This window comes from Camelina sativa, chromosome 11 (genome assembly GCF_000633955.1).
Source record: "Camelina sativa cultivar DH55 chromosome 11, Cs, whole genome shotgun sequence".
NCBI classification, from domain to species: domain Eukaryota; kingdom Viridiplantae; phylum Streptophyta; class Magnoliopsida; order Brassicales; family Brassicaceae; genus Camelina; species Camelina sativa.
Window position 1 is genome coordinate 38,568,536 of NC_025695.1, and position 21,109 is coordinate 38,589,644.

At 36.2% G+C, this 21,109-nt stretch overlaps 2 protein-coding genes and 1 pseudogene across 2 annotated transcripts; 2 read left to right on the forward strand and 1 right to left on the reverse strand.

The window, feature by feature from the left end:
• Positions 671 to 10,635, forward strand: LOC104725503 (pre-mRNA-splicing factor CWC22 homolog). The gene is made up of 6 exons (XM_019233187.1): positions 671 to 894; positions 1,281 to 1,357; positions 8,237 to 8,904; positions 9,022 to 9,125; positions 9,249 to 9,950; positions 10,088 to 10,635. The coding sequence occupies exons 3-6, from the start codon at positions 8,580 to 8,582 to the stop codon at positions 10,415 to 10,417; spliced, it is 1,461 nt and encodes a 486-aa protein (XP_019088732.1). The 5' UTR covers positions 671 to 894; positions 1,281 to 1,357; positions 8,237 to 8,579; the 3' UTR covers positions 10,418 to 10,635.
• LOC104725502 lies at positions 10,586 to 15,507 on the reverse strand (annotated as a pseudogene).
• LOC104725505 (pyridoxine/pyridoxamine 5'-phosphate oxidase 1, chloroplastic-like) lies at positions 17,744 to 21,086 on the forward strand. Its single transcript, XM_010444174.2, has 11 exons — positions 17,744 to 18,094; positions 18,172 to 18,210; positions 18,521 to 18,688; positions 18,775 to 18,880; positions 19,075 to 19,241; positions 19,337 to 19,579; positions 19,849 to 19,937; positions 20,375 to 20,425; positions 20,518 to 20,608; positions 20,796 to 20,900; positions 20,995 to 21,086. The coding sequence occupies exons 1-11, from the start codon at positions 17,777 to 17,779 to the stop codon at positions 21,067 to 21,069; spliced, it is 1,452 nt and encodes a 483-aa protein (XP_010442476.1). The 5' UTR covers positions 17,744 to 17,776; the 3' UTR covers positions 21,070 to 21,086.

Genomic DNA, 21,109 nt, shown 5'->3' on the forward strand with positions numbered 1-21,109 from the left:
ACAACCAATCATCCATATTAAATATTATATAAGCATTTTTTTTTCGCAAAATATTATATAAGCATATTGATAAGACTTTGTCCACACATTATATGTTAACTTTCTAATCTTTACCGAATTTTGTCGCGCAATACACAAATTAGTGACAAAATTGATGGTAGTAACTTTGATCATATAAATTATGTTTATCATGTATGTCATTTTATAAATCCTATTCTTTGCGAGGCACTTAATTCAATTGTCACATCTAGACATCTAAAAAGAAAAGCTTTTCCACTAGATGGTACGTATGACTGAATTTGTTGTTTTTTGTGGGTGATATATACAACATATGCTTGTTGGTGCATGTAACCATGCAAATTCATTAGTAAGTATCGATACGTGTACATCATTTTTAGTTAGGAACACTACAAGAAATTCGCTATATCACGTCGCTTAATTTACGACATTGCATGAACCGACGCAAAGTGAAAAAATAGGAAGGAAATTAACGTCGGTTATCAAACTGACGTAAGTTGATTTAAATGATCAATTGAATAATTTAATTATTTTCTATGCTGCATTGGTTTGTATTGGGCTTAATAAAACGTCCCTTTTACTATTTGGACTTCGGTGATCAAATTAAACTCAATAACTCAATAACACGACATCGTTCCAGAAAAAATAAAAAAAAAATCTTTAGACTAAACGTCCTTCTTTGCTTCATCTTTTTCTTTCAACAGTTCCTTCGTTACAGATATTTTTCTCCACCGATGTCGAAATCGAAAGCGGAAAACTCAAATCAATCATAGGATTTTTCGTTATTCTGCTTCCTCGATTACTTCGGAATCGTCCAAATCCCGATTGGAGTTCAGTTCTGACGATAAAATCATCTCTGCTCTCAAATTTTGAAAGGTTCGAAGATAGATTTCTTAAAATTTTGGTGTCTTTGTGATGAAATAGCTCGATTCTACTGATTTGTGAAGAAGTTTTCGATTCGTGAAAAAGATGTTTCAAATCTCTGTATATCTTCTCTTGAATTAAGTTTTTTCGATCTCTCTTTTCTTTTTTTTTGTGAATTTTTTATGATTCTGTGAATTACTCTTTGTAATCTGCTTTGGATTTTATCACTCTTTGTAACCTGTTTTGAATGAAATAAGCTCATAAATTGATTGTTAGCAATTACTTGAATCACAACTTTGTGGCTTATTCGTGAAAAATTCCTGTTTAAGAGACTTATTCGTGAAAAATTCGTATGGCTGGATTATCACTAATGTTCTTACTTTGTGGCTTTGTTGCAGTTGCTTAGGCCTTACAACTCTCAACAAAAAGACAGAGGCACATTAGAAACCAGTGGCAAAACAGATTCATTCCAAAGGTACCAACCATCATATCTTCTCGCATATTTTTATGGAATGATTCCTTGTTTTTAATGTACAGTCCAAAGTGTTTTGCTTAGTATACAAAAATTATATGATTTGATTTTACAAATAGTTAGTTTACGTTGATTTGATAAAATCCATTCTGTATTAAGGTTAGAGTTTACAAATCAGTAGATTTTTGTTACTTTTGGTCTAATGTAATACATTCTTATTATACTGGTTTAAATCTTCTTAACTCTTGACTGATTGTTTATATGTGAAATATGGTCAAAATTGATAATTGGGTTATTTTATTGGTAGATTGATTATAAAATGGACAAGTCTTGGATCACAAAACATCGTTTATCTAAAGATTACAGAACTGGATTTTGCGTTTAGTGATATTAAGAAAGAGATGATAAAATGTCCTTGCCAGCGTTGCTGCCTGGTTAAATACAAGCATAGGGTTGATGTTGAGGGTGATTTAATATGTCATGGTATTCTACCAACATATACAAATTGGTATCTACATGGAGAACAATTAGATTTCCATGAAGACACCATTGGATTAGAATCTGAATCCAATGTAGATAACATGCTCCATAACCCGACGATTGAAAACCAAACTAGAAATCTACTTGGAGATGCTTTTCCAAGTATGGATACTAGTTTTAATGAATCTGCTAGTATGCCCACTGATCAATCAAAGCAAAAGGAAGCATTTGATGATTTGTTAGCAGATGGTAATCAAGCTCTCTATGAAGGTTGTCAAGCGTTCAAAATAAAAACTTATAATAATAAAATATTGTGGAGAATTATAAATATATAATTTTATGAAGAATTATGTTTAAGAGCTACAAACATTATAAAAATTATTCATATTTATATTTACTAGTAAAAAACTATTATGACAAATTGATCCTAACTAAGAATATTAAAATAATGGTTATAATAAGTAAATATAATTTTTAATAATTATTATAATTAATAAAATATATTTAATAATGAGTGAAAATTTATCAACGAAAACCAAAATAAAAATACAGAAATTTTAAAAAGAAAACTATATTTAAATATGAAAATAGTTTCTTTTCTATGAAAGTTAGGATAAATAAACACAACTGTAAACTATATATTAAGTTGTATTAAATTTCTATATTTTTATAATCATTTCTAAAACTTTTAGTTAGATTATAAAATAATGTTTAATATATTGAATATTAATATTCAAATTATTTAGATTCAACATAAAACGGAAAATTTGTTTGAAAACAATAATTTGTTAGTTGTTGAAGAAGAGACAAATATATCGAAAGTTCAAAAAACATGACTATTTAAATAGACAAATAAGTTAGAACGAAAAGTTGTGATGAAAAATATGAATAAAATATTATGAAAAGACACAACTCTATAATGAATAGTTACAACTGTATGAATTTTTAAACAAAACAATATAAAAATATTTTTTTAACAAAATATACAACAAAAAATCGCAACTGTATGATTTTTTAAAAAAACATATAAAAATAATTTTTTAACGAAATATACAACAAAAAATCGCAATTGTTGTTAGTATTTATTCAGATTGTTATTATATAGATTTCTTTCTCATTTGTTCAGACAAAATCTGTTTAACTAACTAATGAATCAAGGAACTTTGATTAGATCTAAAAATACTATATTTTTCGCTTATTTTGACACTATAAATATCTAAACTGTTTTGGTTTAATAATTTTGTATCATAAATAAATTTTTTTATTTAGATAATATAAAGAAAACGAAAGTATATACATTAAGAGGAAAGCTAAGAGAGAGAGAGTTTTTACGAGAAAAAGTGTATTTCGAACCAATATATTCATATTTATAATACAAAATAGAGATAATTATTACTATAAACTGTAATGACAATGGGCTCCATATCAACTTCAATATACATATGTTTTTAAATTTTGTAACATAAAATAATTTTTTTTTGGTATGAAGCTGTAATATATTGTTTTGCCCAATAATATTGGATGAAAAGGATTTTGATTATTTTGAGCTTCTTACCCTAAAATACTACTAACTTTTTTGTTTGGATTTCCAAATCCATTAAAATCATAGAACCAATAAACCTGAAACGACTCTACCCGTTTTTTTTTAATAATAAAAAATAATAATAAATAAACTACAACTAGTGGTCTCATACCCACTAGCCACCTAACCACAATCACAACCAACAGTGGAATAACAATAACCAATAATCAAATAAATATCCAATAAATAAATAACCAATATTAAACCATAACAATAATCCAATAATCAATCATCAAGAAACATGAAACCAGCAACCTAACAATGTTCTAATGACCCAACTCTAGCAATGCCAGACAACATCCAATCGAGTCCCTAGAACATCCTCTTCTACATTGCCTTGATTTCACGATCATACATTGTCTTTACATGCACCACAAACACATATTGAGATACATGAGTATTTGATAAACACTCAGTGAGACACTCTACTGGGCTATACACACAATCAATAAGATCTCTACATGCCACAAACAACAAACAATACAAACAAACCAGGAAGTATGCAAAGCATCACGTCATCGTTGTAACTGAAGAAGGGTGTCGACCGACACCAGGTGGTGTCGATCGACACTGACACGTGCTCGACAAAACCTGAAACTCTAGTGGTGTCGACCGACTTCTCCACATGGTGTCGATCGACACTCGCTAAAGTTGTCGAGCCGTCCTTGCATTAGTGTCGACCGACACCCCAATTGGGAGCATCGATTCCCATCGTTCAGAAACTTTGAATCTCGCCTCCAAGCTCCTCCAATCCGCTCCAAGCATTCCCAGAAGCCAAACCCAGCCACAACAGTCACGAAAAACCAAAGGAAACTCAACAGAAACAATCACATAAGCACAACATCACAAAAAGCTAGAGATCTTAGCTTAGATAAGCCATGGTCATGCACTCACCTCTCTACAGGAAGATTCTGACCAACAATGAACGAATCCACACTCCCAGCAAGCTTCCCACATGTTCCTAGCCTTGAATCTTCACTCCCACAGCAAGATCTCACCCACAAAGCCTTGAAATCTCACAATCTCCCTCTAGAAATCTCAACATCTCCTTGAGGCTTGCAAAGCCCTCCTCACACTCCTGTGACCACACAAAAGAAACGTCTTTCCCTGTCAACTTAGTCAACGGACGTGCTCTGCTCGCAAATCCCTGCACAAACCTCCTGTAGTAACCTGCCATACTAAGGAAACTCCTGATCTCAGTAGCATTCTGCGGTCTAGGCCACTCTTTGATAGCCTGAATCTTCTCCGGATCTACAGAAACCCCATTTGCAGACACAAAATGGTCCAGAAAATCCATCTCACGCTGCCAAAAACTGCACTTGCTCAACTTAGCAAACAACTTCTGCTCCCGCAGCTTCTCCAGAACTGCCCTCAAATGCACTGCATGCTCCTCAAGACTCTTAGAATAAACCAGGATGTCGTCGATGAAACTGATGACAAACACGTCCAGAAACTTCTGAAACACGTTGTTCATCAATCTCATAAACGCTGCTGGTGCGTTAGTCAAACCAAAAGGCATCACCACAAACTCATAATGTCCATACCTCGTCCTGAATGCAGTCTTCCTCACATCTGCCTCATCTAACGGTATCTAATGATAACCCGACGCTAGATCCATCTTAGAGAACCAAGTAGCACCCCTCAACTGATCCAACAACTCATCAATCCTGGGGAGAGGGTACTTGTTCTTCACAGTGACCCGATTGAGACCCCTGTAATCAATAAACAAGCGGAAACTCCCATCTTTCTTCTTAACGAATAACACCGGCGCTCCCCACGATGATACACTAGGACGGATGAATCCCTTGCTCAACAAATACTCTAACTGCTTCTTCAGCTCTGCCATCTCTCCTGGAGTCATCCTGTAAGGAGCCTTGGATAACGGTGTCGTCCCTGGTTTCAGTTCAATCGTAAAAGGATCAGACCGAGATGGTGGTAATCCCTACAATAACTGGAACACATCCTCAAGCTCCTCCACAACCTAAATACCGCTAACCGTAGACTTCCCAACTGACTTTGGGATAGATATAATAACCAAATAAGCCTCACGGCCTTTCTCGATCATCTTCCCAGCCTGAATGGCCGAGATCACGAGACTCCCCGAAGTCGGTCTAATACCTTGAAAAAACAACTTCCCTTTTGGACGCTCAAACTCCACTCTACCCCAATGGCAATCCAAATGCACCATATGCCGATGCAACCAATCTATCCCGAGAATAGTATCATACAACTCCACTGGACTGATAAGCAAATCCGCTGGCCACGACTCTCCTGCGATATGAATATCAACCCCTCTAGCTCGTCCAATAACTCTCAGGAACTTGCCACCCGCAACCCTAACAACTCATATACGCTCTCCGGGATCTCCTCTGATTCCCGTGCTCTCTGCACACTCCGTAGTAATGAAGCTATGAGAAGCTCCAGAATCAAACATAACGAAACCCGCCCACCAACAAGGTCCCTACACAAACCTCATGTGTTGAGAACCTAACATTTTATCACATGCAAACATAAAATCTGAACTTCTAAGAATTCACAAAGACATAGTACTAGAAATTATACCTGTGATCGCCCATCCGACCTGTTTTTTTTTTATATAATAAAAAAATAATAAATAAACTACAACTAGTGGTCTCATATCCACTAGCTACCTAACCACAATCACAACCAACAGTGGAATAACAATTACCAATAACTNCAGCCTGAATGGCCGAGATCACGAGACTCCCCGAAGTCGGTCTAATACCTTGAAAAAACAACTTCCCTTTTGGACGCTCAAACTCCACTCTACCCCAATGGCAATCCAAATGCACCATATGCCGATGCAACCAATCTATCCCGAGAATAGTATCATACAACTCCACTGGACTGATAAGCAAATCCGCTGGCCACGACTCTCCTGCGATATGAATATCAACCCCTCTAGCTCGTCCAATAACTCTCAGGAACTTGCCACCCGCAACCCTAACAACTCATATACGCTCTCCGGGATCTCCTCTGATTCCCGTGCTCTCTGCACACTCCGTAGTAATGAAGCTATGAGAAGCTCCAGAATCAAACATAACGAAACCCGCCCACCAACAAGGTCCCTACACAAACCTCATGTGTTGAGAACCTAACATTTTATCACATGCAAACATAAAATCTGAACTTCTAAGAATTCACAAAGACATAGTACTAGAAATTATACCTGTGATCGCCCATCCGACCTGTTTTTTTTTTATATAATAAAAAAATAATAAATAAACTACAACTAGTGGTCTCATATCCACTAGCTACCTAACCACAATCACAACCAACAGTGGAATAACAATTACCAATAACTAAATAAATATCCAATAAATAAATAACCAATATTAAACCATAACAATAATCTAATAATCAGTCATCAGGAAACATGAAACCAGCAACCTAACAATGTTCTAATGACCCAACTCTAGCAATGCCAGACAACATTCTCTTCTTCATCGCCTTGATTCCACGATCACACTTTGCCTTTACCTGCACCACAAACACATATTGAGATACATGAGTATTTGATAAATACTCAGTAAGGCAATCCTCCCATCTATTGGGCTATACACTCAAGCAATAAGATCTCTACATGCCACAAACAACAAACAATACAATACAAACAAACCAGGAAGTATGCAAAGCATCACGTCATCGTTGTAACTGAAGAAAGGTGTCGACCGACACTAGGTGGTGTCGATCGACACTGACACGTGCTCGACAAAACCCGAAACCCTAGTGGTGTCGACCGACTCCTCCACATGGTGTCGATCGACACTCGCTAAAGTTGTCGAGACGTCCTCGCGTAGGTGTCGACCGACACCCCAACTGGTGTCGATCGACACCGATGCCGAGCATCGATTCCCTTCGATCAGAAACTCCGAATCTCGCCTCCAAGCTCCTCCAATCCGCTCCAAGCATTCCCAGAAGCCAAACCCAGCCACAACAGTCACAAAAAACCAAAGGAAACTCAACGGAAACAATCACATAAGCACAACATCACAAAAAGCTAGAGATCTTAGTTTAGATAAACCATGGTCATGCACTCACCTCTCTGCAGGAAGATTCTGACCAACAATGAACGAATCCACACTCCCAGCAAGCTTCCCACACGTTCCTAGCCTTGAATCCTCACTCCCACAACAAGATCTCACCCACAAAGCCTTGAAATCTCACAATCTCCCTCTAGAACCTCAAGAACAATTTTCTCTCTTTGTTTCCTCTAAACAAAACGGCGAGACAAACACCAAAACACGACCTAGGTAGTTTTTCTCACTTAAAAGTCCGGTTTTGTGGTTTTTTCTCCGATCAAAATCGACGATTAAATCAATCTGATCAAACCAGATAACATTGGGTGGTGTCGATCGACACCCACCCCCAAAACCCAGAGTTTTTGTTCACGGGTGTTACAAAACCCCACCTAAATTTCTGCTTTAAATGTATAAATATTATAACATAATAATATACTTTAAATATATTAAATGTGACAAACCAGAATTGTATTAAAAAAGTTGAGTTTCTAAATAAAACTGTTAATCTTTTTGGATGTATACCTGCAATTGCAATACTAATAAATAAAATAAAAGAATAATTTACTTTTCAGAGCAACTATCAAAAGACATCGTATTGTGTACTCAAAAGGCCAAAACATAAACCCAAATCGAAAGATTTCTTTTCTCAGATCATCTTATCACGGTTGCTCGCCCGATTTCAGATCTTTTAGCGATTGTTCAGATCGCTGGATAGGCTATAGGATTTGTCTCTCGTTATCGTCGAGAAAGGTTCTTACTTTTATTATCCATGGCTAGGCGATCGAGAATGGAGACAGAACACGTTGTTCGTAGGGTTAGGGTTTCTGATGATCACGAGAACCGTAAGAGCTCGCGACGTGATCTTGATATCATTGGTGGAGGAGATAAGACTGGTGGAGTTTATATTCCTCCCTTCAAGCTAGGGCGCATGATGCGTGATGTGAAAGACAAGAGCAGCGTAGAGTACCAACGTCTCACATGGGATGCTCTTCGTAAAAGCATCAACGGGCTAGTGAACAAGGTTAACGCAAGCAACATCAAGAACGTAATCCCTGAACTCTTTTCTTAGAATCTCATCAGAGGCAGGGGACTCTTCTGCCGTTCTTGTATCAAGTCTCAGATGGCATCACCTGGCTTCACTGACGTATTTGCAGCTTTAGTCGCTGTTATCAACTCCAAGTTCCCTCAAGTTGCGTTAATTTTATTGAAAAGGGTAGTTTTGCAGCTTAAGAGAGCGTATAAGCGTAACGACAAGCCTCAGTTGCTTGCTGCTGTTAAATTCATAGCTCATCTAGTAAACCAACAAGTCGCTGAGGGAATCATTGATCTTGAATTAGTCGCTATTCTTCTTGAAAACCCTACTGATGAAAGTGTCGAGGTGGCTGTTGTGTTCGTGACTGAGTGTGGCGCGTTTCTGCAAGACGTTACACCAAAAGGAGTGAATGGTAAGCATTATACATAAATCATCAAAATGTAATGTTGAAAATTTGGTTCTGTCTCTCACCTGTTTCACTTGCTTTTATTTGCGTTTCTAAGCTATTCCAATTTGTTATCTCATACAGGGATTTTTGATGGGTTTCGTGGTATACTGCATGAGGGAGACATTGATAAGAGAGTTCAGTACTTGATTGAAGATCTCTTTGTTACTAGGAAAGAAAAATTTCAGGTACGTAGACACAATAGATTTGAATCTGATATTATTATATAGGTTGTGCGATGGAGTTTACAGTATATGCTTTTGTTGTTAAGGCATCATAATAATTTGTGTGAATGGTTTTACTCTATGCAGGGACATCCGGCGGTTCGTCCAGAGCTAGATCTCGTGGAAGAAAAATATTCACACGATGTCTCTCTTGATCAAGAACTTGATCCTGAAACTAGTATTGATGTTTTCAGTCCTGATCCTGACTTTGTTGACAAGGAAGAAAAATACGAGGCGCTGAAGAAAGAGTTACTCGGTGAGGAGTCTGAAGATGAAGATGACGGCTGTGATGATAGTAAAGAGGATAACAATGAGGAGGAAGATGATGACTCTGAAGAAGAAGAAATGAGAATAAGAGACGAGACAGAGACTAATCTTGTTGATCTAAGGAGGACAATATACTTGACAATTATGTCAAGCGTTGATTTTGAAGAAGCAGGTCACAAGTTACTTAATAACATTAAGCTCGAACCAGGACAAGAGATGGAACTATGCATAATGATCTTGGAATGTTGCTCTCAGGAGAGAACTTATCTTCGTTACTACGGTTTGTTGGGTCAGCGTTTATGTATGATCAACAAGATCCATCAAGCGAATTTTGAGAAGTGCTTTGTTCAGCAGTATGCCATGAGTCACCGTCTTGAGACAAACAAGTTGCATAACGTGGCTACGTTTTTTGCTCATTTACTTGGCACAGATGCTCTCCCTTGGCATGTTCTTGCTTACATTAGGTTAACCGAAGAGGACACAACTTCCTCATCTCGTATCTTCACTAAGATCCTTTTCCTGGTAACTTTATATTATCCTCAACATGAAAATTTTCATTTTACCATTTCAGAGCTGTCTAATATGAACCTATGAATATTACTGCTGTTTTTTTTAAAGATTCTTGTGCTATTTTGATTACAATTTTGTGTTGATTGCAGAAACTATCAGACGACTTGGGGATTAAGGAACTTAATGAGAGGCTTCAGGATTCAGCAATGCAGGAATCATTTGAATCTATCTTCCCTAAAGATAATCCAAAGAACACGAGGTTTGCGATCAACTTCTTTACCGCCATTGGTCTTGGAGGCATCACAGAGAATCTCAGAGAGTATCTGAAGAACATGCCACGCCTCATCATGCAAAAGCAGAAGCAAGTTGCGGAATCAGAATCAGGATCTGACAGTTCTGGTTCTGATTCAGACTCATTATCTTGTTCTAGTTCAGATGAAAGCGACGGAGGGAAGAGGAAACGAAGAAGAAGAGCTTGAGACTGTTTTGTTTGTTATCCCAACCAAAATTCTTATATCTTCAATATGGTTCACATCTTGTTTTGTTTTGGTTATTCAATTTGAATTTTCATGACAAAACTCAATTGAGCAACCACTTTGTTCTGTTCTTGCATATCAAAAAATGTCTAGTTGGTGCTTTTCATGTGGTAGAACTAAAACAAGATACAGATTTTTATTGAAGAGTGAGTGTTTTGGTCTTCTACTGTACAAATAATTGTCTCTGTTTAGTAGTGACTAAAATAAATTGCGGTCTAGATTGATTCTTGCTTCTTCTAAGAATATAGTCAGCAGGCCAAGTTGCGGAAAAATTGGGGACTCAACTTTACCATAATCTTCTTCTTGGAGTGTTCAAATGGTCAGAGAGATCATCTACGGTTTTGTAAGTTACTGACTTGAGGCGATGACTACAAAAACATCATCAAGAGTCCATTTTGTAAGCTTGGATTTATCAGTAGGATTGATCACAGCTTGGTCCATCCCCGCAAGGCGATAACCGATTATGATTTCCTGTCTTTGACGTGCCCTTCTCATTATATCATAAAAGCAAACCTCTTCTTGGTCATATATGTAAAACTCTGCAGGTCTTATGCACAATTCATTACCCTGCAACAACAACAACAAAAATGACTATACTCATCAGCACAAACTGACATAATCTACATTCTAAAAAAAAGCAAAGTAAGTTCCTTTTTCTTATGTACCTTTTCCGCGAAAAGCTCTTTCAAAACACGGTTTATTTGTTTATCCTCTGCGACCATCGCAAGAGCCATACTAACTAACTCATTTGATAGTACGTAATCACTGATCCTGGAAACAGATACAAGGTTCTTTGTTCTTGAATCAAGAATTTCACTTATCACAATCGATTTATCTGAAGCTTGCTGCATTTTACGGATCCAACAACAGTTAGGGAATCCAGATATCCGTAAAGCACTTGACTTTGCATCTGTGTATGGAAGTCTTTTCGACTGTTGATTAGAAATAGAATATAGCAGCTTCCATTAGTACTCAATATATATGTTATGTGCTAAAGAAACATGCATGCATATAGATTTTAATATGCTAAAAACCAAAAGCTGAGTATTAAATAGAAAAGACATAGGGCATGTACCTGTATATCCCGAATAAGGAGAAGTGTTGCAAGAGATCGAGAGTCTGAATGAACAATAGAGTTCTCTAGTGACTGTTCTGCAAGAATTAAGATCTGCAGTTTGATTTGGTTGGTAATCATGAAGATGGTGGGAAAGTGGCATATCTATTCTCACAAGTTACATCAAATAGAAAGAGAGGAAGAAATGTAAGACAACTTACGGAATCAAAAGTTTCTAGAGGGAGACTCTCTAAATGACGCCTGACTCCTGCATTACCCTGCCTATGCACAAGTTTTATATTCACCAATTTGGATATGTTTAGTCCTGCATCTGTCAACTTTTTCTCTCTTTCTTGATCTGGAACCTCATTAAACATCCATAACTCAGATCCAGGCGCAAGCAGAGCTTCTAGCACCTATAGAGTTAAAAAAGCTTCATAACTAATCAATGCATGGGACAAATATTTACTACTTATTTATGCTATAGTTATCCTCTCTCTTTTGATATACCTTGATCATATCATCAATGTCACGGCGCCATCCACAAAATAGTATTTTCTCTGGATATTTTGGTGGATCCTGCATTTTAGGAAAATGACACATCCGTACCTACAATATGAATATCTATGTAAATAATGAACTATATAATATGGTACATACTGCCCAAGGCATATGTTATATAGTAAGAAGATTCAAGGTGTCCAAGCATTGTACTAGAACTTATCCCCACCCCAAACACAAAAGTTAACACAAACTTTCATGGAAGCACCACAGAGGAAACAAATGATGTATGCATAAATTACATAAACTTAAGCAAGCATACCTCCGGAAGTGGACCAGGAGCGTAAGTATCATCATCCTCGGCTATAACAAGTATTTCATCTCCTGCTTCAAGAACATAGTTGTCACTAGGATTCAAAACTATCTTCTCATCTGCTGCAACCTTAACTCCGCAGGGAATCGCATTGGGAAATGAAATGAGGACATCTTCAAAACGGTAACCATCAAGCTGAGGCCACTTCTTTATGTAAAATTCGGCGTTCTCAAAACCTAAAATATCCTCCCATATCTGACAATAGAAAGAAGGAACAAACTAAGGGAGAGTTAAAAGCATAAGAATACTTATAGACTTACCTCACTTAGTTAACTTGAAAGTGACTAACCTGCGCAAGGCCAGGTTGAAGAGCACATTGTATCATAAGGCGTCCAATCACATCATGAGCTGCAACTGTTTCAATGCGTTCTCCACCAACAAGCTTCACCAATGGCTCGTTATCCAGATCACACATTTCAACCACAACATGACCCTTCCAACCCTCCCTTACTCCTGTAAGACTGAGTACAACCCTTAAGGCACGTGCATCGCTCTGTTTAAAGTTATCCGAAAGTGATTATTACTTCTAAAGAAACTGTAACACCATAGAATAGACAGTGATACATAACAATAAACAAACCTGATCTGCGTTTTCATCAGATCCTAGTACAATGATAGCACGCGCATTTGAAACTGACACCTATCAGTAGATCAAAGGTTTTTCACTGTCAGAAGCTTCACCACCAGCCAAGACTTATGCAATTTTTAAGCTTTAGAAACTTGACCTTCTTCAGATCAGCGAGTATAAGTGCACTGCCACTTCTACATATAACCGACGTTCCCATTAAATCAAATTCAAATTTGGCAATATCAGTCTCCATCTCTTCCTTGTCTCGCTCTGCTAGCACCACCACAACACCTCCACCAATGCTTTTATTTGCTATAGCCAGCTGCTTCAAGAGAGAACCCTACACACACAAAAATTTCTCTAATTTTGTAAACTATTTATAGCCAAAGACAACAACACGTAAAAGCAAAATATATTATAATAGGCATACCAATTTATCGCTCCATCCAAGAATTAGTATATGATTGCTTTCAAGAACTTCACTTTTCCCTTTCCGTAGAGAATCAACCATCTTGNGAAAGTGACTAACCTGCGCAAGGCCAGGTTGAAGAGCACATTGTATCATAAGGCGTCCAATCACATCATGAGCTGCAACTGTTTCAATGCGTTCTCCACCAACAAGCTTCACCAATGGCTCGTTATCCAGATCACACATTTCAACCACAACATGACCCTTCCAACCCTCCCTTACTCCTGTAAGACTGAGTACAACCCTTAAGGCACGTGCATCGCTCTGTTTAAAGTTATCCGAAAGTGATTATTACTTCTAAAGAAACTGTAACACCATAGAATAGACAGTGATACATAACAATAAACAAACCTGATCTGCGTTTTCATCAGATCCTAGTACAATGATAGCACGCGCATTTGAAACTGACACCTATCAGTAGATCAAAGGTTTTTCACTGTCAGAAGCTTCACCACCAGCCAAGACTTATGCAATTTTTAAGCTTTAGAAACTTGACCTTCTTCAGATCAGCGAGTATAAGTGCACTGCCACTTCTACATATAACCGACGTTCCCATTAAATCAAATTCAAATTTGGCAATATCAGTCTCCATCTCTTCCTTGTCTCGCTCTGCTAGCACCACCACAACACCTCCACCAATGCTTTTATTTGCTATAGCCAGCTGCTTCAAGAGAGAACCCTACACACACAAAAATTTCTCTAATTTTGTAAACTATTTATAGCCAAAGACAACAACACGTAAAAGCAAAATATATTATAATAGGCATACCAATTTATCGCTCCATCCAAGAATTAGTATATGATTGCTTTCAAGAACTTCACTTTTCCCTTTCCGTAGAGAATCAACCATCTTGGAGATAGCATCTGAAATAAGTCCAAGCATTGTAGCAAATATCAACATCCCTCCTGCACTAATAGCCACTGAAACTATTCTCGCTCCAACACCAACCCTATCAGCGTGGCTTCCCGAATCCGCCACAAAAGTCCACGACAGCCAAAGCGCTTCATCGACTCCACAGTCACTAACTGCATACAATGCTAAGCCACCATACACTATAAGAACCACTGTCGCGAACAGAAGAGCGAGCAGCTTAGATACACTGAAAAACACACATCCAATGAATAAGCTAATCTTTTCTTTAAAGGAACCTCTTCTTTCTTCTGATCTGTTCGTCTCAGTAGATTCTTGATATGAGAAAGATCGTCAAGATACATGTACAACAAAAACGGTAACACAAAGGTAACAATCACACTGAAGAAAACAACAGCTCTAGAATTGGTTTCTTCCATGTGTAGAATCTCGTTGTTGTCACTTCCTAGAACTCTGCTACTGTTACATCTTGTTAGAAGGATAAAGTTCTCTGCCTGTGACAAGAAAACAAAACACTTATCATTATATCATTTGAAATATTGGTTCTTTGATCTTGTAATCAGAAAATATTAAACATATACCTCAAGTCTTGAAACTTTAGCCCGAAGAAACATGACATAAGTAAAAGAAAACGAACAACTGAACTTGAGCTGCAAGAATAGTAAGTAAAACAGAACATTAGATCAATGGATACAACAACGCTAAAATACAAGAACCAATATATGAACAAAGAGACAAAAAGCTCGAAAACATATAAAAAAACATACGAAATGAGTGAGTGAGAAATGAGTCCACAACCGAGTTATCCTTTGACTCGGGGATTGACTCGGCACCGCCACTGGTTTCTCCTCGCAATTGAGACCTGCCGTGAAGTTACTAGAATCACCTTCTTCGTCACGGTGGAGATCAGAGGAGACGGAGTCGTCGTTTTCGTCATATCTGAAGGTGGGAATCACAGGAGTAGTAAATCTCCGATACGAGTGCGTCGGTAACGTTTTGGATCTTTGGAACAGAGAGGTTCTCGTTCTTCTAGGGGTATGATTCGGATGCATCGATTTGAGAGAAAGTAAAATTAAAACAAAAGGGAGAAAGAGAGAGAGAGATCAGTTACAATGACTGAGATTAGCCATGGAAGAGAGATGGATCTATAGAGAGAGAGCTTCTTCTTCAGACCAACACTGTTTTAGCTCCCTCTCTTTTGTTACAGTTTTTGAATAAACAAATGAAAAAAGAAAAAAGAAAAAAAAGTAAATGGAGGGACAAAGCTTTTTTTTTTTTTTTTTTTTTTTTTACAAAGAAAGTTTTTTAATACCCAATTTAGGAAGTGCCACTAAGACCATCTTTAGTGGTCATCCTCTTCAAAGGAAGGTCTTTAAAACAAATTAATGATAAATGTTTAAGACATTATGTCTAAAGAGTTTTTGGCCAGACACAAATATTTACATTCTCTTATTTTCTCTCAAATTTTATTAATTTTATTAATTTTATATTTAATGACACCCCATCATTTTAACGGATAGAGGTGCTTTAAATTTACTCATTATTTAAGATGAAAATGACGGGATTATTATAGATTTCGTCATTTTTCAATCAAATATTATGAATGTGCCATGTTCACTTAAATTTTATAGATCTGCCTTTTTTATTTTTCAAAATGTGTGTTTTTATAATTATTTTTGCTAAAATACATACTTCATATCAAATACTAAACCCTAAGAAAAAATGGAACCAAGAAAACACAAACATAATATGTTAAATTGTGTTTTTAAATCTTAAAAAATAGCAAATCTAAAAATTTTAAGGTGAAATGGCAAAAACTATAAATGCCATTGAAAAAGTCCATATCTAGTAATTAACTCTGAAAATGACCTATGCCTTTCAACTTTACTCAATTTGTATGAAAATAATTATATGAAAAATCCAACATTAAATTAATATGTAGTAGATTTCTTATTTCAGATTATAATTTTTTTTTGTTTGTTCTTATTTTTTAAAAATGCTAACATTGTGAACTTTTTATAATAAGAAATACTTTTGTATTTTTGTAAGAATTTAAATAAAGATAAAATCTAATGTAAATGTTTATTTTATATTCTATATTCGAATTGGTAAGCTTTAAGTGTTTGTTATAATGTCACATTGGTTTTTTAGTTTTACAATAAAATCATCTCACTAATATTTTAAATAAAACTGATTTGAATTGGTAAGCTTTAAGTGAAGATAAATTTGTATATTTTTGTATCTAGTGAAATAAAACTATATGTGAAGAAGTTAATGCGTTCATTTATTTGAGAAAATGAAAGCACCATCAACACTATTTTCAACTTTTTCTAATTTTCCATAAATAAATCAATTTAATTAGACCAACTAAAATAATATCATATAGATATATACAAGTGTGACAGACTACTAGAGATGATATCTATTATAAATTCAATACAAGAAAAATAACTTTAAGTTGATTAATTTTATTTGTATGTATTTCAAAAGAAAAATTACAATGCTTCATTAATATTTTGTACCAAGCAATGACCAACAAACAAACGACAATTACCAAAAAAAAATTATATATAAAACAATAATGTGCACCGTCTCAACAGTATCTCATTAGTATGTTAGGAAATGAAAATCCAAGATTTGGACAATCTAATAAAAGTTGATCATATATTCTAAAATCAACGGAATAGTCCACATTGACTTCTTTCTTCGATTAAGATTTTACCACACCTATATTATTTCCAAAATATATATTAATTTACAAAAATGTATCAACAAAAAAAGGAATATAATTTACATAGTATCACTTTAACATAAATTAAACTTACATGATAAAACAAGAATTAAAATAGATGAAAACAATACAATTTTAACGATTTTATCTTAGAGAATTCGATAATGTTTCAAGAAATTTGATAATCAACTTTCTTTTTTTGGATAAATTTTTGAGTTGTTGTTGTTGTAATCTTCAAAGATAAATAGTGTCATATTTATCTACGTTAATTTCTTTGTACTTATGTTACACATGAGTTAATGGGAAAAGTGAAGTTCTTGAAAGCAATCATATTATACTACGTTTTTTTTTACTTTGTACTTGTTATGAGTAAAAAGTTACAGAAACTATTCCATTTTAAATTATAGCTACATTTAAATTTTTTTTTATTTATTATATCTTGTAATCAACTTGTATTTGAGATGAAAATAAATTGCATGTGTCTTAAATTTTTTTTACTCAGATTGTATAAATTATGAATAAATTATAAAATCCAAACATAGACTATTATTATGTATATGATATATTCAACATACTACTGTATGTACATTTTAGATCAGCACAAACTTTAGAAACTCATGAAAGATTTAACCATGAGTTAGATTGGACCCATATAGGCCGGCCATAAATGGAGAACAAAGTGGCTTATTTTAAAAGGAGTTTGGTTTGGGTCCAAATTGGTTTTGTTGTGGCTAAATGAGGAATGTGATGCGTAGTAGAGCAATGACGTTCACCTTCCTCCTCCTCCAATCACCGCCACTCCCAATTTCTCCTTCTCCTCCTCAATTCTCTCTCTCCTCTTCTGCTGCTCTTTTATCATCAACCCAGCGCTTCTTCCCTCCAAGCCAGGGCTCTCGTCTACGCTCCGCTTCGTTTAGGACTTTGTGTACCAAATCCATCGTGCCAAATATGCAGGATTTAGGATCACCACTCTCTTATCTTACTCAGCGAGAAGCTGCTGAGATTGATGAGACCTTGATGGGTCCTCTTGGTTTCTCCGTTGATCAGCTCATGGTTCTCCATTTCTCTCTCTCTCTTCTTCTTCTCCCCACCAATTTTTGTAGCTTATTTTGCTCATCTTCTTATTGCAGGAATTGGCTGGTCTTAGCGTCGCTGCTTCAATTGCTGAGGTAATTCGTTGTCCACTTTTAGATTTAGACACCTGCTCAATTCTCATAATGTGTTTGTTTCGATAGTCCTGTGAGGAGTTTCATTAGTACGTTTCTCAATGTAAAGCTCAAAGCTTTTACCTTTGAACCGATTAACATCCAAAGCTCTCTCTCTCTCTTGGATGAGACTCACAAGTCTATAACTTTAATCAAATAAGTTGACTTTATTGTCCTAATTGAACCTAAGCTTGTGAGTATCACAGTTCATCCTAGCATTACAAGCTTTGTTCTTGCTATGTACATCGGATTTGAAGTGTGCAATGTTTTCCAGGTTTATAAACCGGAAGAATATAGTCGGGTTCTAGCAATCTGTGGTCCTGGAAACAATGGTGGTGATGGTCTGGTGGCGGCAAGGCATCTTCACCACTTTGGATATAAACCGTCTATTTGTTATCCCAAACGTACAGCCAAGTCACTTTATGCTGGACTGGTCACTCAGGTTTGTAACAAGTGCTTAGTTTATGATATCTGTTAGCTGTTACGTTTCCATACTGCACTGCCTGCTGAAATTTTCTTTTTTTGTAGTTGGAGTCACTCTCAGTCCCTTTCGTCTCCGTTGATGATCTGCCGGAAGACTTGTCAAAGGACTTTGATGTTATTGTAGATGCTATGTTTGGGTTTTCATTTCATGGTAACTATTCTTTTGCCTACCTTGTTAGAATTCTTCAAAAGCATGATACGACTAAAAGAAAGTGAACTCATCGAAATTTTAAACAACAGGATTTGGAATTTATGTCTTGAATATTTCACTTATGCACCTATACTCATTTGCATGATTGCATCATGTTTCAACTGCTATTTGGAGTCAATATTTTGCACATGTAGGTGCTCCAAGGCCTCCTTTCGATGATCTCATCCGGAGATTGATGTCCTTGCAAAACTATGAGCAGACGCTCCAAAAACACCCAGTCGTCGTCTCTGTAGATATTCCCTCTGGCTGGCACGTTGAAGAAGGAGACCATGAAGGTGGAGGAATTAAACCTGATATGTTGGTATGCCTTAGACGAAATGTTTGCACTACTCATTTGTTACTATCATGTTATGTATAAGTAAAACTTTATTAATTGAATCTTTTTACTCTATTTAGGTGTCTTTGACTGCCCCAAAATTATGTGCGAAGAGATTTTGTGGCCCTCATCACTTTTTAGGTGGGAGATTTGTACCACCTTCTGTTGCAGAAAAGTATAAGCTCGAGCTTCCTAGTTACCCTGGGACATCGATGTGTGTTAGAATTGGTAAACCTCCGAAAGTTGACATATCTGCTATGAGAGTGAACTATGTGTCTCCAGAATTGCTTGAGGAGAAGGTTGAAACTGATCCTACGGTACAGGTATGAATTCATTGCTCTGTCTTTGCTTATCTGTATTGTTCACCAATCACGGGTAACGAATGAGTAGAAACTTAAATAAGATGTAAAGCGTTTTTGTTGCACCCATGTCAATTTGTTATATGATGTAATATTACTCTTTTCACTTTTGGTCATTTCTTAATGGCTTTTCAATAACTCGTTCTGCTAGACCACTCACTGCTTAGTTATTGTGGTTTCTTATTAGAGATAAGGCATCCTTTTTTCTAATACAGGTCTTTCTTCTTTTGCAGTTTCGTAAATGGTTTGATGAGGCAGTTGCGGCTGGATTGAGAGAAACAAATGCTATGGCTTTGTGCACAGCGAACAAAGACAAAAAACCGTAAGTATGCTGATATTCCAGGAGATTCGACTCCGTGAAACAATATGCTGATGAACATGATTCAGAAGATTTTCTATGTCCATATCTCTTAGATGTTATCTAGCATAACTGTATTATGAAAGTGGAACTTTATAGAGCTTTCTGCAATAGGATGAGATGGACTCAGCTGTTGTTTCTTTGAACTAATTGTTGTCTGATATACAGCCTGTGATACAAAAAAAAAGTGTACCTGCCTTAGGTTTCTATTTTGCTGCATGATTTGCAGATTTCACTCTTTTTGAAGTGGTCGTAAGTATATATGTTAGTGTCTCATCTTGATCATGTGCGAACTCAGTAGTCTCAGTTAATGCTTGAGTACAACTTAAGCTATATCAACAGAAATTTGCCTGTCTACATTCTGTTTCATATCTTTTCTGATTAGCCTGATTATGCTACAGCTCATCAAGAATGGTTTTACTAAAAGGATTTGATGAGAATGGATTTGTCTGGTTAGTACATTCTCTTCCTTTTTCTGCTTATATTTGGGTATGAAGATCTCTGTGTGCAACATGGTTTTACTTGCTTAAATTGTACAATGCAGGTTCACTAACTACGAAAGTAAAAAGGGTTCTGAACTATCAGAAAATCCTTGTGCCGCGCTTCTTTTCTACTGGGAAAGTTTGAATCGGCAGGTGGGTGTTTTTATCTTCCTTCACCTCCCCGTGTGTTTTTAGCTGGTCCTTTGCACATCCATATATGAGGTGCACTGTAGTAATATACACTTCTACAAAGAGTTGGTCCACCAACTGATTCACTAGAATTAGTAACTTGGTCGATTAATATATTTTAGCAGTACTGATATCCACTGTACCTTTCCAGGTAAGGATTGAAGGACCAGTGGAGAGAATACCCGAGTCAGAATCCGATAATTACTTTCATAGTCGTCCTAGAGGAAGTCAGATCGGAGCTATTGTTAGCAAACAGGTGCCTTGTGATCTGTTGCAGTTACCAAAAGATTTTCATATGATGTTAAGATTTTGTTTTGGGTTCTTACCCTTCTTCTTTTGGTGTCCATCAGAGTTCTGTTGTACCTGGCAGGCATGTTCTATACGACGAGTATCAAGAACTGACGAAAAAATATTCAGATGGGTGAGTTCTAGAATAATTTGAATCTTAAAAGAACTCATTTTGAT